Consider the following 13,057-nt stretch of genomic DNA (forward strand, 5'->3'; position numbering starts at 1 on the left):
ATGTTTTCAATTCTTACCTTGGTATGTCTTAGTGCTTAAGCAAGCTATTTCTTGGCGGGTTTATGAGTCTCCAAGCCTATGCGTTGTCAGTGTTTGCTTTTTAAAATGGCATTTCAAATATGCCGAATCAATATGAATTCATATTATATTAAAATGTGCAACTGGGACTATAATAAACGAACTGTTTATTAATCTGTTTTAAATTTGACAGCATACAATTTAATTAAGTCTGTGAAGAAACGCGACCAGCACATATTATGTATTATGCAGATTGAAAGAAAGGAATAAACCCTAATTCTTATTTTCAATAATATGAAATAGGTTGGCCGCGATCGGTCAAGGACACGCCGTTTTTGGAACGTAGAACAATGTGCGTGGTTCACTATGTCAGTCATTATTGGATGTGGGGGGGGGGGGTAGAGGGGGAGACACAAAATAAGTGAACGACTTTAAGTAGCATTTAATTTGTATTCTGTTTTCAAATTGTTCCATATACCACATTTAGTGTTGCACTTCACGTCAATCCAGCATTAGTATGCATAAGGTTATGCCCATGTATTAAACCTTTCTATATATTTATGGGACCCCTTATCTAAACGAGCTCAACCATTAAGACTCTGTTATCATTGGAAGTGGCTGCCCTACTGTAACCTACGATTTCCAGTTATTGATTACAAATTAATTACCAAGTGATGTAGCCAAATGACTGGTAGGTTTCCAGTACCGTGTGCCGCCAGTTAACCTCTGAGAAGAACAAACATATTGTTGAATACTGAAAAGAATATTGCTGATGTTTTACATCAATAAAGATACAGGTATTAAATCTATAGATCAATTATCATTTTGTAAGAAGAAAGTCCAACATAAATAATCCAGATTTTAACGAAATTTACTATGAATATGATTTTAAAACAAACGACTTGAGTTTGATCAATATTTCATTTATCATCTATAACTAAATTTAGATATGATCTGTGTATGAACATTTGTGAAAGATTGCAAAATTCTACAAAATGGACCAAGGGCTTCCTTTCCTTAAAAGTAATCAAATCGAATAGAGCATAATTATCTGCATCAAAAAGAATAACTTTATTCACATCTGAGTAAATAGTGAATAATGAATACATTTTTAATATTCAACGAAAGTTACTCCCACAAGCGTATAAGTCCAATTCCTTCATTGCTGTTGAACACAAATATCGTGTTTTGGTAGCTACAAAATTAGATATTATACCCCAATATTTTTTCTTCATTCAGTCAACATGTGTATGTTGTATATGTAAAGATGATATGGTTACTTCATAGGAAATTAAATAAATCCATCTGTTTAATTATTCATAGTCTCGTTTCAATTCTGGTATATTCCGTGCAGTTAGCAAGTTGTTAACAGCTCGGATGTGTGAATCGACCTCTTCGTGCATTTCTGGTGTGAAGAGATCCCGTTGCTCTTTTCCATCAGATTTTCTCTTAAAATTACCCTCAAGATTATTCTTCAAACATTCATATCGCTCAGTTTCGGTAATAGGTACGCCAAGAAAGTGTGTAATTTTGCGAACTTCTCTTGTCGTATACATTTTGAGGTCCTCATATTTCACTACCAGTAGAGGATTAGGAAAATCTAACCATGTAGTTGCATGCTCTTCCCACACCGCAGATTCCACACTCACAAACTCCCTCCAGTCTGCAAAAAATATTTCAATTTGAAATGATGGATTTCGAAAGCGTATATAAACAAAACAATTTTCATATTCAAGTCCTGAACAGCATTTTCGTAAACAACTGGACGCCCAATGCGTCAGCGGGAAAATGTGATCTGGCTTGCAACAATGCCTGAACAGTAATATCTCATGTTTCTTTAAATTGCCTACCACATTAATCTAAGTTAAACGTGCTTCTCTTTACTTTAAAGAATGCTGATGTTATGCTGACCGTTGGTATATTAATTTTGCTATAAATCACATGATAGTATTTTGGATAAGATGGACAGGATGTGACATGCCTACAAAAATCGTACAAAGAACAGTAAGATGGAGATTACCTGTGCCATTAAATACCGATGGAGGTGCAACACCAGTATGTCCAGCTCTTTTGAATTGAAAATATGTCACCAGTGCTTTATATGGATCACGTATAAGCAATATAGCAGCATCAAAATGAGTGGACATTCTTTTGTGTGTTTTCACTGTTAGTGTTGTACCAAGATTGATGTCTTCCAGCTCTCCAGCCAAGCCTAGTTCCATCACAGAAAGGAAAAGGTTATTCCTTTGTGACTCTGCCCCACCCTACCCAAACGACCACCACCGTTTTGACCACGAGCACAAGCACCACCGATATCACCATCAGCACCACTACCACCACCACCACCACCACCACCACCACATCATCATCATCATCATCATCATCATCGTCATGATCATCATCATCATCATCATCATCGTCGTCATCATCGTCAGCATTATTAATATTTTGAATGGCAAAACTCATTAGTTTAAATGACTTGATAAATTTTCCTTGTTGTTAAACCATTTACCGTACGCGTGTTCACGTGTGATATATATTCATAACTATTCTGTCGCAATACAATACAATATCTTATCATGTTCATTTATTGAAAACTCCCTACTTTTCCTTGTTCTATTAGTAATTGAAACATATCAATAGTTATATATATTACCATTTCTATAAAGTCTCTGATCATTATACCGAGAACCAGTATAAATTCCAGTCGCTTGTTCTATGAGATTACGCGTCCACGTGTTACCAGACCCTGGAAAACTCGTCAGTGCAATGAGAGGATGGGTATGTGGAGGCGACAAAGATATATTGCAATTTACTGGTTTGTCTGAAATGAAGAAAATCAACGAATACGCAGCGGATGATAAGAAAATTATTATTATTTTTAAGGAAACACAAGAGGGAGAGACATGTTGAATGAATGAACAAAAGACAGACACTCAGACGGACGGACGGATGAATGGACCGAAGGATCGATGTATGGTTGGATGTATGGATAGATAAATAGATAGATAGATAGATAGACAGATATATAGATAGATAGACAGACAGACAGACAAATAGACAGACAGACAGACAGATAGATATCAAGCATTTACATAGATATCAAAACTTATAAATGAACGTTTATTATGTACAACAGAACGACTCGAGAAAGATTGCTGAAAATATTTCAGTGCTTACGTATAATTTCTTTTTTGCTTGATGGAGCTGGAATATGTTGTCTTCTGTGTATTAAATATGTCATGTGTAATCCAATGTATAGAACACAGAGTAGTCCAATGATACAGACAACTGGAGATGCACATTTTAATCTAGGCATTGTCATCCACCGAATATGATATTCCTAAAGGTCAACAGATAAAAGAAGTATGAATTAATTAAGCCTGGAGCAAACGATTAAAAATATGACACGGTTACAGTAATAAATAACATTTGAACAATATTTTAAATTGTGTCAGTTCTAACCAGACCTTGTAATCTGTTTCACATATCAACAATCCGCTGTGGGTGGGTAAGACCTCCGATAATTGGTGCAATGCAAGAATGAATATCTTGTGCAAAGGTACATAATTTATACATAAGATACCAATTTTCTTAAGCACTGTAAATTTATACCTGATTATTTTGTGTGCTACGATGAACTACAAATCATGTTTCACTTATTTTGGAAAGTGTGTAAAACATCTGTCGAGTGTCGACATGCAGTTACTGCAAAGGAGTTGTTGGATTATAATAAATTTAGATATCATGATGATCTCTGACATCACAGATGCCACCCATCCATCAAAAGAAAAAGACAGTGTGATGTTATCATTTCTTACCTTGGTCTGTCTTATTGCTTAATCAAGCTACTTCGTGGCGGGTTTATGAGTCGCCAAGCCTATGCGTTGTCAATACACGCCATATTTGCTGATTAAAATGACAGGTTTTAAATGTGAAATAGAAGAATTCATTATAAAGGCATTTTATATTAAAATTTCCAGCTGGGATTATAATATCTATGTTTATTAATCTGTTTTAAATTGGAAAAACCAAAACTATTTGCCCTTTGAGAAGCACAGAACGTCTGAACTCTGGAAAATGTATTGCAAAATGCATGTATAGGTTACGTCTTAATAATTGTTATATTTAAATTTCAGAGTCTAAACTTCAGAACATTTCACTCTGACCATACCAGACAAGAAGATAGAAGTAGAGAGCATATCCGTGAATAGTTTCATCAGGTTGGACAATATCTTGAGAAAAATAGTTATATTTCACAACCAAGGTAATTTTTCATACCAGGCATCATACCATCACTACGAGACAAACAGTTCTGAAGATGGCTGCCGATGGTAGTTCTCTGGTATGAAAAATTACCTTGGTTGTGAAATATAACTATTTTTCTCAAGTAGAGAGCATACTTGTGGCCTTTATATATTTCAAAATGTTCCATCGGCGGTTTACACTCCCCTCTCCGATCCACCCCATTCGGTCCATCAACTTCCTCAGTTTAGTTTCCCCCTATTGCATCATTGTCCCTGCTCGTTTAAGTAATGGATGTTAGAGCTATTACGACATTTGTGTATTGTATACATTTGCATTGTGATTTCTAAAACCTAGAACCAAGCAAATGCATAGACACGGTTTAGATGTGGAATATGACACACAGAACCTACATACATGCAGCGACAGACAGACAGACAGACAGACAGACAGACAGACAGACAGACAGATAGATAGATATATCAACACCATCCATATAGCTAGAAAGGGAGATTAGAAAACTCAATCGTTGACCAACAAAACGTTACTACAACAACTATTATTTTATTCTCAATTTATTTCCAAAGCCAACTTTAACGCAAAAAGTGCTAAAACATATACACTTTCTTCACCATATAAGAACTGTCATCTTGGACATATTAACCTTGAAGGAGTACAGTGTAAGTTTATACTTTCTAGCATAGTTTGCTACATATTTAAAAGGTGCTTGTAGTATTGCACTAACTGAAGCACACTTGACCACACCTATAATTGGCTGAAGTCAAACCTAGTGTTAAGATATAACTTATAAAAAATTCAATGACGTAATTTATTATTCATATAATGAACAAAAACGGAGGACATTTAAACTCCTGATATACAATTAACTGTTCTAACAACACCAGAAAACGGTTGTGTTATAGAAGGCATGCATTGTCATTAACAGTGTACTAGAATATTTGTTTGAGATTAGTTTGTTTGAGCTTTTATGTAAGTAATTTCACTAGAGTTTTATAAACTGAAATCTTGCCACTTTAAGCAGAGTTAAGATGAAATGACATTCCATTTACTTAATATATTATACCAATTACATTTTGTACAGTGCAACGTTCAAAGTATTTTACTTCTATGTCTTCCAGGTTAAGTACAACACACAGCAAGAGTCATATATTGAATTTGAACGCTACCAAGATAAATCAATGAAAATCCCCATAGACATAAACAAAGAGGAATAAAAAAGAAATTAAAATATAAGGACAACCCAAGGACTTTAATTTATTTATATTTCAAAAACCCATCTACTTTGTTGACCAAGTCTTAGATATTATTTCTTTTCATAAGCTGTGTTGGAATTTAAAAAGACCCGTCGTTCACATTCCCCCTGAAATTAGATATATATATTTTTGACAATACGATATTTTAAACCGTTATTCGAATACGCTGTCATAATGACAAGTTATTTGGCTTCTAAGGTCCGTGTCGGTATATTGATTCTTTTGAGCTGCAGATGCCGCATGGCTTAGTTCATGTATCAATTCTACCAAAGTACACAATAATTCATGCTTCCTACTACATTTGTGTTGTATGTTTGAAATAAAATGAACAAAATTACACAGCAACTTCGAAGTCCTCAAACATGGGTATTTTCGGTAGCATTAAGGTTTGAGACCGATCTAGCCAATCCCGTTCACTTTTCACTGTGACGTAACCATAAGCATGAAACAATTCTTCCGGACAAAGCTCTTGTACTATCGATACTGCTTCAAATGAAAACCTATCCATCCACGAATTACTTGATTTTTCCGATAATTGATTATCTAACATCAACTGTTCTATTGTTTCATGTATTGGTACTCCTACAAAATCGTACAGTATGGGAACTATGTCATTTGGTCTGTCTGTTAAGTCTTCATAGCGTACTAGAATAAAATTATCTCTCAATTCTTTGGGTCGTTCCTTGAAACCCTTCATTGTTCTTTTCATCCATTCACAGTAGTTAAATGCGTTACTCCTAAACTGAGGAATTTTGGTTGCATCAGGGTACCTCCCGCGAAAGCCCTTCATACGCGAAGACAGTCTTGAACGAGGATCTCGTACAAGATAGATCACTTTGATATTGTCTTTTTCTATTGTTGAGTACGCTTTCGATAGATCGTCTAAGCGTAAAACTTTTATCACTACATTTTGTTTAGTCTTACATAGAGCTGTCAAAGTATTCTCTTCAGCCTGTGTAATATTTATATGCATGTGCCCCCTTACCCAACCTATCGTGCCCAGGGCCTTAGTGAATGAATCGCAATTCGCAAAATTGCAATGAAACATATCATGCAGACAATTGATTAATGGTTCTTGCATTTTTTTAAAGTTATCTTCAGTGTCATTCAATACACCAATCTCCAAACTTCGTGCCAAGAAAAGACATGGCTCATAAATATAAAAGAAGCTTGGATCATTTGAAAAATATCTGCCTGTATATGAAGACCCTGAATTCATCCTTGCGTCTATCAAAACACGTACTGGCGAAGGGTTGCGTTGATCATTGCTGTTGTCTACCACTTTCTTGTCTACTTGGCCGCCTGATGTTTCTGGGGATTTTGAAGGGCTGCGTTCACCATTGCTGTTGTCTACCACTTTCTTGTCTACTTGGTCGACTGATGTTTCTGGGTATTTTGAAGGGCTTCGTTGATCATTGCTGTTGTCTACCACTTTTTTATCTACTTGGTCGACTGATGTTTCTGAGGATTTTGACAAACTCTTCTCTATTGTACCATCCTTCTTACATGATCGCAATTCGTTTGATTCTAGCAATTTCATATGTAGCCAGAAAAACAGTAGAATACTTGTGCATACGATGAGCAGTTGTAACAGTCTGCCCCGAGGCCAGCCTTTCGTCACCATACTTTCTGTACACGTCATAAGAAAAGAAAAAACATGCGAATTAATTTATAAACTTCGAAAAAGTTGCTTCAATGGTTCGTTCAAATTAAAATGATTTAAATAACGAGCCAAACGTATCCAAAATCGTCATTTCTCATCTCAACTGAATTTATTAATAATTGCTTGAGCAGGAAGAGTTACATACATTATTCCATAATATATCGAAAGTTGAGTCAGAAATGCTTGTATTCTACTTGCCGTGACAATTAGAGTCCCTTACGTCACTCACATACCCATTTGCTGAGCGAAGAATGAAATTTGGGAACGATACATACAAGTGATGTTACGTACAACTCGCCTGTCACCAACCTCGCATTCTCTTTTGTCACGAAACATGTAAATAAATCCCGGTTCGAAAGTTTAAATTATTACAATTTAGCAAAGTCTTTGATAGAAAATTTGCATAACATACAGTTACAAGTATCAAATGCTTACACATTTTCAATCATGGAAACATTACTTTGAAGTAAGCTACAGTCTAAAACCAATAATTGGTATTTACGATTACGTGTACCATTGTACCAGAGTGAATAAGGTGTGTGCGTGTAGGTATAAAATGAAAGCATGTGGGATTTAATTGAGAAATAATACGAAATTTGACTTCCGGTTTAAGTGTAGATTCAAGATAGTTGTAATTAAAGGAATATACAGTAAGACGATAGTTGTGTGGCACAACTTGCTTTCCAGTTAACTTTTATTACATTTGCAACGAAAACAGAGATATACTCACTTGTTTGAATCCGGTTGCTCACAACTGTAAAATGCTGTTGTCAATTGGGTTGATCACACAATGAAAGAATTAAATATATATCCTGCCTACAATGAATTACAAGATTTTTGATTTCAACATATTACTTGATGTAATTTGCATATATATGATCTGAGTCCCTATCTGGTATTGTTAGGTCAATATTTGAGGTATTTTATATATGACTTTTAGTCTGCCATTTTAATTCATATTTTGTTTTGTTTTATGGTAAACAATTATATAATAATATATCCACATGTAATGATGAGCTAGGTGGAAACCTTTCCTGAGACACCCATGGCAACGTATTCGGCTATCAATATATGATATTTAATGACTTGCATATCAACCATATATTATTAATTATGACTGCTGCGAATTAAACATAAGAAGAATTGGCAACATCTGTGCACAAGCTGATGAATTGATCTGCATGCCATAGTATATCTTAATTTTAGATGACTTGATTGCCTCTGAATCTGAACAGCTTTAGATGCAGTCGTGTTTAAAGCATACCCACTCACTCACTCTTAGTTTAGTTTCGCAAACAGATACCTGAAACTGGTTAACATAAAATGCATGAACTGTGTGCCGGATACGGTACACAAGTTACATTCTGGAGGTATTGAATCATGTCATATCTCAAGCTAGACTAAAAGAGTCTTCCTTGGATCATATGTTTTTTCTTCAAAGATACCATTGTTTTGTAATTTTACATTTCACCGCATCCCGTTCATTGTTTGCTTTACATAAAATAATCATATTTTACACTACCGATAGGTTAGGTCAAATTGCGATGAGAGTGTATGTGCTAGGTCTAGTTGGAAAAGAACTCATGTTGTGTACGTGGTTGCATGTCTTGTCTCAGGTTTTGTATATCTATGCCCCCCTCCAAACACGCAGACCTGATTTCAATTTTCAATTTATCCTAGAACTGGACTTTGTTGTTTTGCTTTTTCAGGTCGACTGATCATCTAATGACAGGTGGTTGGTGACACCTGACGGACTAGAATTGCTATGTGGTGGTGAGAATCGTAGAGAAATTTATAAGAAAGCAAGACAGGGAGACACAGGTTGAATGAATGAATGAATGAATGAATGAATGAATGAATGAATGAATGAATGAACGACGGACAGACAGACGGACGGACGGACGGATGGGTGGGTGGATGGATGGATGGACGGATAGATAGTGTATAAAATATGTCATGTGCAATCCAATGTAAAGAACCCAAAGTAGTCCAACATGATACAGAAAACTGGAGTTGCATATTTTAATCTAGGCATTGTCATCCACCGAATAGGCTATTCGTAAAGATTAAAATATAAAATAATCTTAAGGACTGTAAATTTATACCTGATTATTTTGTGAACTATAAATCATGTTTCACTTATTTTGGAAAGTGTGTAAAACATCTGTCGACATGCAGCTACTGCAAAGGAGTTGTTGTTGGATTACAATAATGAATTTAGATATCATGATCTCTGACATCACAGATGCCACCCTTCCAAACAAACAAAAGACAGTGTGATGTTATCATTTCTTACTTTGATCTGTCTTATTGCTTACTCAAACCATTTCCTGACGGGGTTATGAGTCTTCAAGCAAATGCGTTGTTAGTGTATGCCATGTTTGCTTATTACAATGGCAGGTTTTAAATGTGAAATAGAAGAATTCATTATAAAGGTATTTTATATTAAAATTTCCAGCTGGGATTTTAATATATATGTTTATTAATCTGTTTTAAATTGGAACAATTTCACCTATTAGAAGCACAGAACGTCTGAACTTTTGGAAAATGTATTGCAAAACGCACGTGTATGTTATTTCTTAATAATTGCTATATTTAATGTCAAGTATTACAAGAAGTCTAAACTCCAGAACATTTCACTATGGCTATTCCAGACAAGAAGATAGAAGTAGAGGGCATACTTTTGGTCCTTATATTTCAAAAAGTTCCATCAGCGGGGAACACTCCCCTCTCCGATCCACCCAGTTCGGTCCCTCAACTTCCTCAAATACCTGCTATTTTGACAAATGAATGTTAGAGGTATTACGACATTTGTGTAGTGTATTCGTTTGCATTGTAATTTCTAAAATCTAGAATCAAGCAAATGCATAGATATGGTTTTTATGTAGAATATGACACACAGAAGCCTACATACAAGCAGCGACAGACAGACAGGCATACAATACCATCCATATAGCTAGAAAGGGAGATTGGAATAATCAATCGTTGACCAACAAAACGTTACTACAATAATTGTTTATTTTATTCTCAATTTATTTCCAAAGCCAACTTTAACGCAAAAAGTACTAAAATATAATACACTTTCTTCACCATATAAGAACTGTTATCTCGGACATATTAACCTTAAAGGAGTACAATGTGAGTTTATACTTTCTGTGGCATAGCTTTGCTACACATAGGTGCTTGTAGCATTGCACTAACTGAAGCACACTTGACCATCACCTGTAATTAGCTGAAGTTATACCTAGTGTTAAGATATAACTTATAAATAATTAATTTATTATACATATAATGAACAAGCTGATGACATTTAAACTCCTGATATGCAATTAACTGTTCTAACCACACTAGAAAAAGATTGTGTTATAGAAGGCATGCATTGACATTAACATTGTACTAGAATACTTTATTTGGGTTTTTATGTAGGTAATTTCACTAGAGTTTCATAAACTGAAATTTTGCCACTTTAATCAGAGTTAAAATGAAATGACACCCCATTTCCTTAATATATTATACCAATTACATTTTGTACAGTGCAATGTTCAAAGTATTTTACTTCTATGTCTTTTAAGTACAACACACAACAACATTAATATATTGTCTTTGACCGCAATCAAGACAACAAAAATCAATGAAACTCCCCACAGACATAAACAAAGAGGAATAACAAAAGAAATTAAAACATAGGAGTAATCCAAGGAATTAAACTTAATAATATTTCAAAAACACATCTACGCTGTTGACCATATCTGAGATATTTTATATTTTATATTTGTGTTGCATTGGAGCTTACTGTTACCTTTGAAATAAATGAACAAAATTACACAGCAACTTCGAAGTCCTCAAACATGGGTATTTTCGGCAGCACTAAGGTTTGAGACCGATCTAGCCAATCCTGTTCACTTTTCACTGTGACATAACCATAAGCATCAAACAATTCTTCAGAACAAAGCTCTTGTACTATCGATACTGCTTCAAATGAAAACCTATCCATCCACGAATTACTTGATTTTTCCGATAATTGATTGTCTAACATCAACTGTTCTATTGTTTCATGTATTGGTACTCCTACAAAATCGTACAGCATGGGAACTATGTCATTTGGTCTGTCTGTTAAGTCTTCATAACGTACTAGAATAAAATTATCTCTCAATTCTTTGGGTCGTTCCTTGAAACCTTTCATTGTTCTTTTCATCCATTCACAGTAGTTAAATGCGCTACTCCTAAACTGAAGAATTTTGGTTGCGTCAGGGTAACTCTCGCGATAGCCCTTCAAACGCGAAGACAGTCTTGAACGAGGATCTCGTACAAGATAGATCACTTTGATATTGTCTTTTTCTATTGTTGAGTACGCTTTCGATAGGTCGTCTAAGCGTAAGACTTTTATCACTATATTTTGTTTAGTCTTACATAGAGATGTCAAATTATTCTCTTCAGTCTGTGTACTATTTACATGCATGTGCCCCCTTACCCATCCTCCTGTCGTGCCCAGGGCCTTAGTAAACGATTCGCAATTCGCAAAATTACAATGAAACATATCATGCAGACAACTGATTAATGGTTCTTGCATTTTTTTAAAGTTATCTTCAGTGTCATTCAATACAGAAATCCTCAAACTTCGTGCCAAGAAAAGACATGGCTCATAAATATAAAAGAAGCTTGGATGATGTGAAAAATATCTGCCTGTATATGAAGACCCCGAATTCATCCTTGCGTCTATCAAAACACGTACAGCCGACGGGTTGCGTTGATCATTGCTGTTGTCTACCACTTTCTTGTCTACTTGGCCGACTGACGTTTCTGGGGATTTTGAAGGGCTGCGTTCATCATGGCTGTTGTCTACCACTTTCTTGTCTACTTGGCCGACTGATGTTTCTGTGGATTTCGACAAACTCTTCTCCATTGTATTATAGTTCTCACTTGCTCGCAATCCGTTTGATTCTATCATTTTCACATGTAGCCAGAAAAGGAATAGAATACCTACGCATACGATGAACAGTTGTAACAGTCTGCCCCGAGGCCAACCTTTCGTCACCATACTTTCTGTACACGTCATAAGAAGAGAAAAAAACTCTGAGAATTATTTTTTAAACTTCGGAAAATTTGTTTAAATTCGGATTAATTACAAAGATGAAATAATGAGTCAAAAGTATCGAAAATCGTCATTCATATCATTTACCAGTAATTGCTTGAGCAGGAATAGTTACATATATTATTCCATAATATATCCAACATTCAGTCAGAAATTAAATGCTTGTATTCTACTTGCCGAGACAATGAGGGTCCCCCTACGTCCCCTACAACTCGCCTGTCACCAACCTCGCATTCTCATTAGTCACGAAACATGTAAATAAATCCCGGTCCCTATTTTATGAATCATATAATGTTGTGTTTGTTGTTACATATTATATGTAATAGTAATTTTCCATGAGAACAAAGCTCAGAAAGAATCGAAGATTCGAATATTATATAGTTTATCGAATATTAAATTGGTGCACACGGTACAAAATGCCGCTGTTCTCTGCAGTGTGACATATTTTCGAATCACAGGAAAGGCATTCCTAGTTCATTTAAAAGGAAATGGAGGTATGGAGGTGGCCGACGTCGTTTATCACGGGAGATTGTGAACTCAAATTCATTACATTATTTTGTTAAAGATAGGTATTTACCGCCTCTATTTCAGCTTCGGCTCAAACATTGAAGTGTAATATTCCCATTTTACCACCCTAAATTTTGAGTCACTTCTATCAAAAGCGCAAAATGCTTACCATGGTTGAATTGTCAGATAGGAAAAGTAAAGTGACGTATGTCAACAACTTGAATCGGTGACAGAAATTAGAGGTTCAAATATGTTATT

General features: G+C 35.3%; 2 protein-coding genes across 2 annotated transcripts; both read right to left on the reverse strand.

The window, feature by feature from the left end:
• Positions 1 to 1,331: 1,331 nt before the first annotated feature.
• LOC144450994 (sialate:O-sulfotransferase 1-like) lies at positions 1,332 to 2,240 on the reverse strand. The gene is made up of 2 exons (XM_078141753.1): positions 2,039 to 2,240; positions 1,332 to 1,681 (listed from the first exon to the last, which is right to left on the reverse strand). The coding sequence occupies exons 1-2, from the start codon at positions 2,238 to 2,240 to the stop codon at positions 1,332 to 1,334; spliced, it is 552 nt and encodes a 183-aa protein (XP_077997879.1).
• An 8,780-nt stretch (positions 2,241 to 11,020) lies between these two features.
• Positions 11,021 to 12,103, reverse strand: LOC144450995 (carbohydrate sulfotransferase 1-like). The gene has a single exon (XM_078141754.1). The coding sequence runs from the start codon at positions 12,101 to 12,103 to the stop codon at positions 11,021 to 11,023; it is 1,083 nt and encodes a 360-aa protein (XP_077997880.1).
• Positions 12,104 to 13,057: the final 954 nt, after the last annotated feature.

Source organism: Glandiceps talaboti, chromosome 20, assembly GCF_964340395.1.
Source record: "Glandiceps talaboti chromosome 20, keGlaTala1.1, whole genome shotgun sequence".
NCBI lineage: Eukaryota > Metazoa > Hemichordata > Enteropneusta > Spengelidae > Glandiceps > Glandiceps talaboti.

Coding starts and splice junctions, on each gene's coding strand:
- LOC144450994 (XM_078141753.1), bottom strand. CDS start 2,240: ATGGAACTAGGCTTGGCTGGAGAGCTGGAAGACATCAATCTTGGTACA. Junction 1,682..2,038: donor ATCGGTATTTAATGGCACAG/GTAATCTCCATC, acceptor TATTTTTTGCAG/ACTGGAGGGAGTTTGTGAGT.
- LOC144450995 (XM_078141754.1), bottom strand. CDS start 12,103: ATGGAGAAGAGTTTGTCGAAATCCACAGAAACATCAGTCGGCCAAGTA.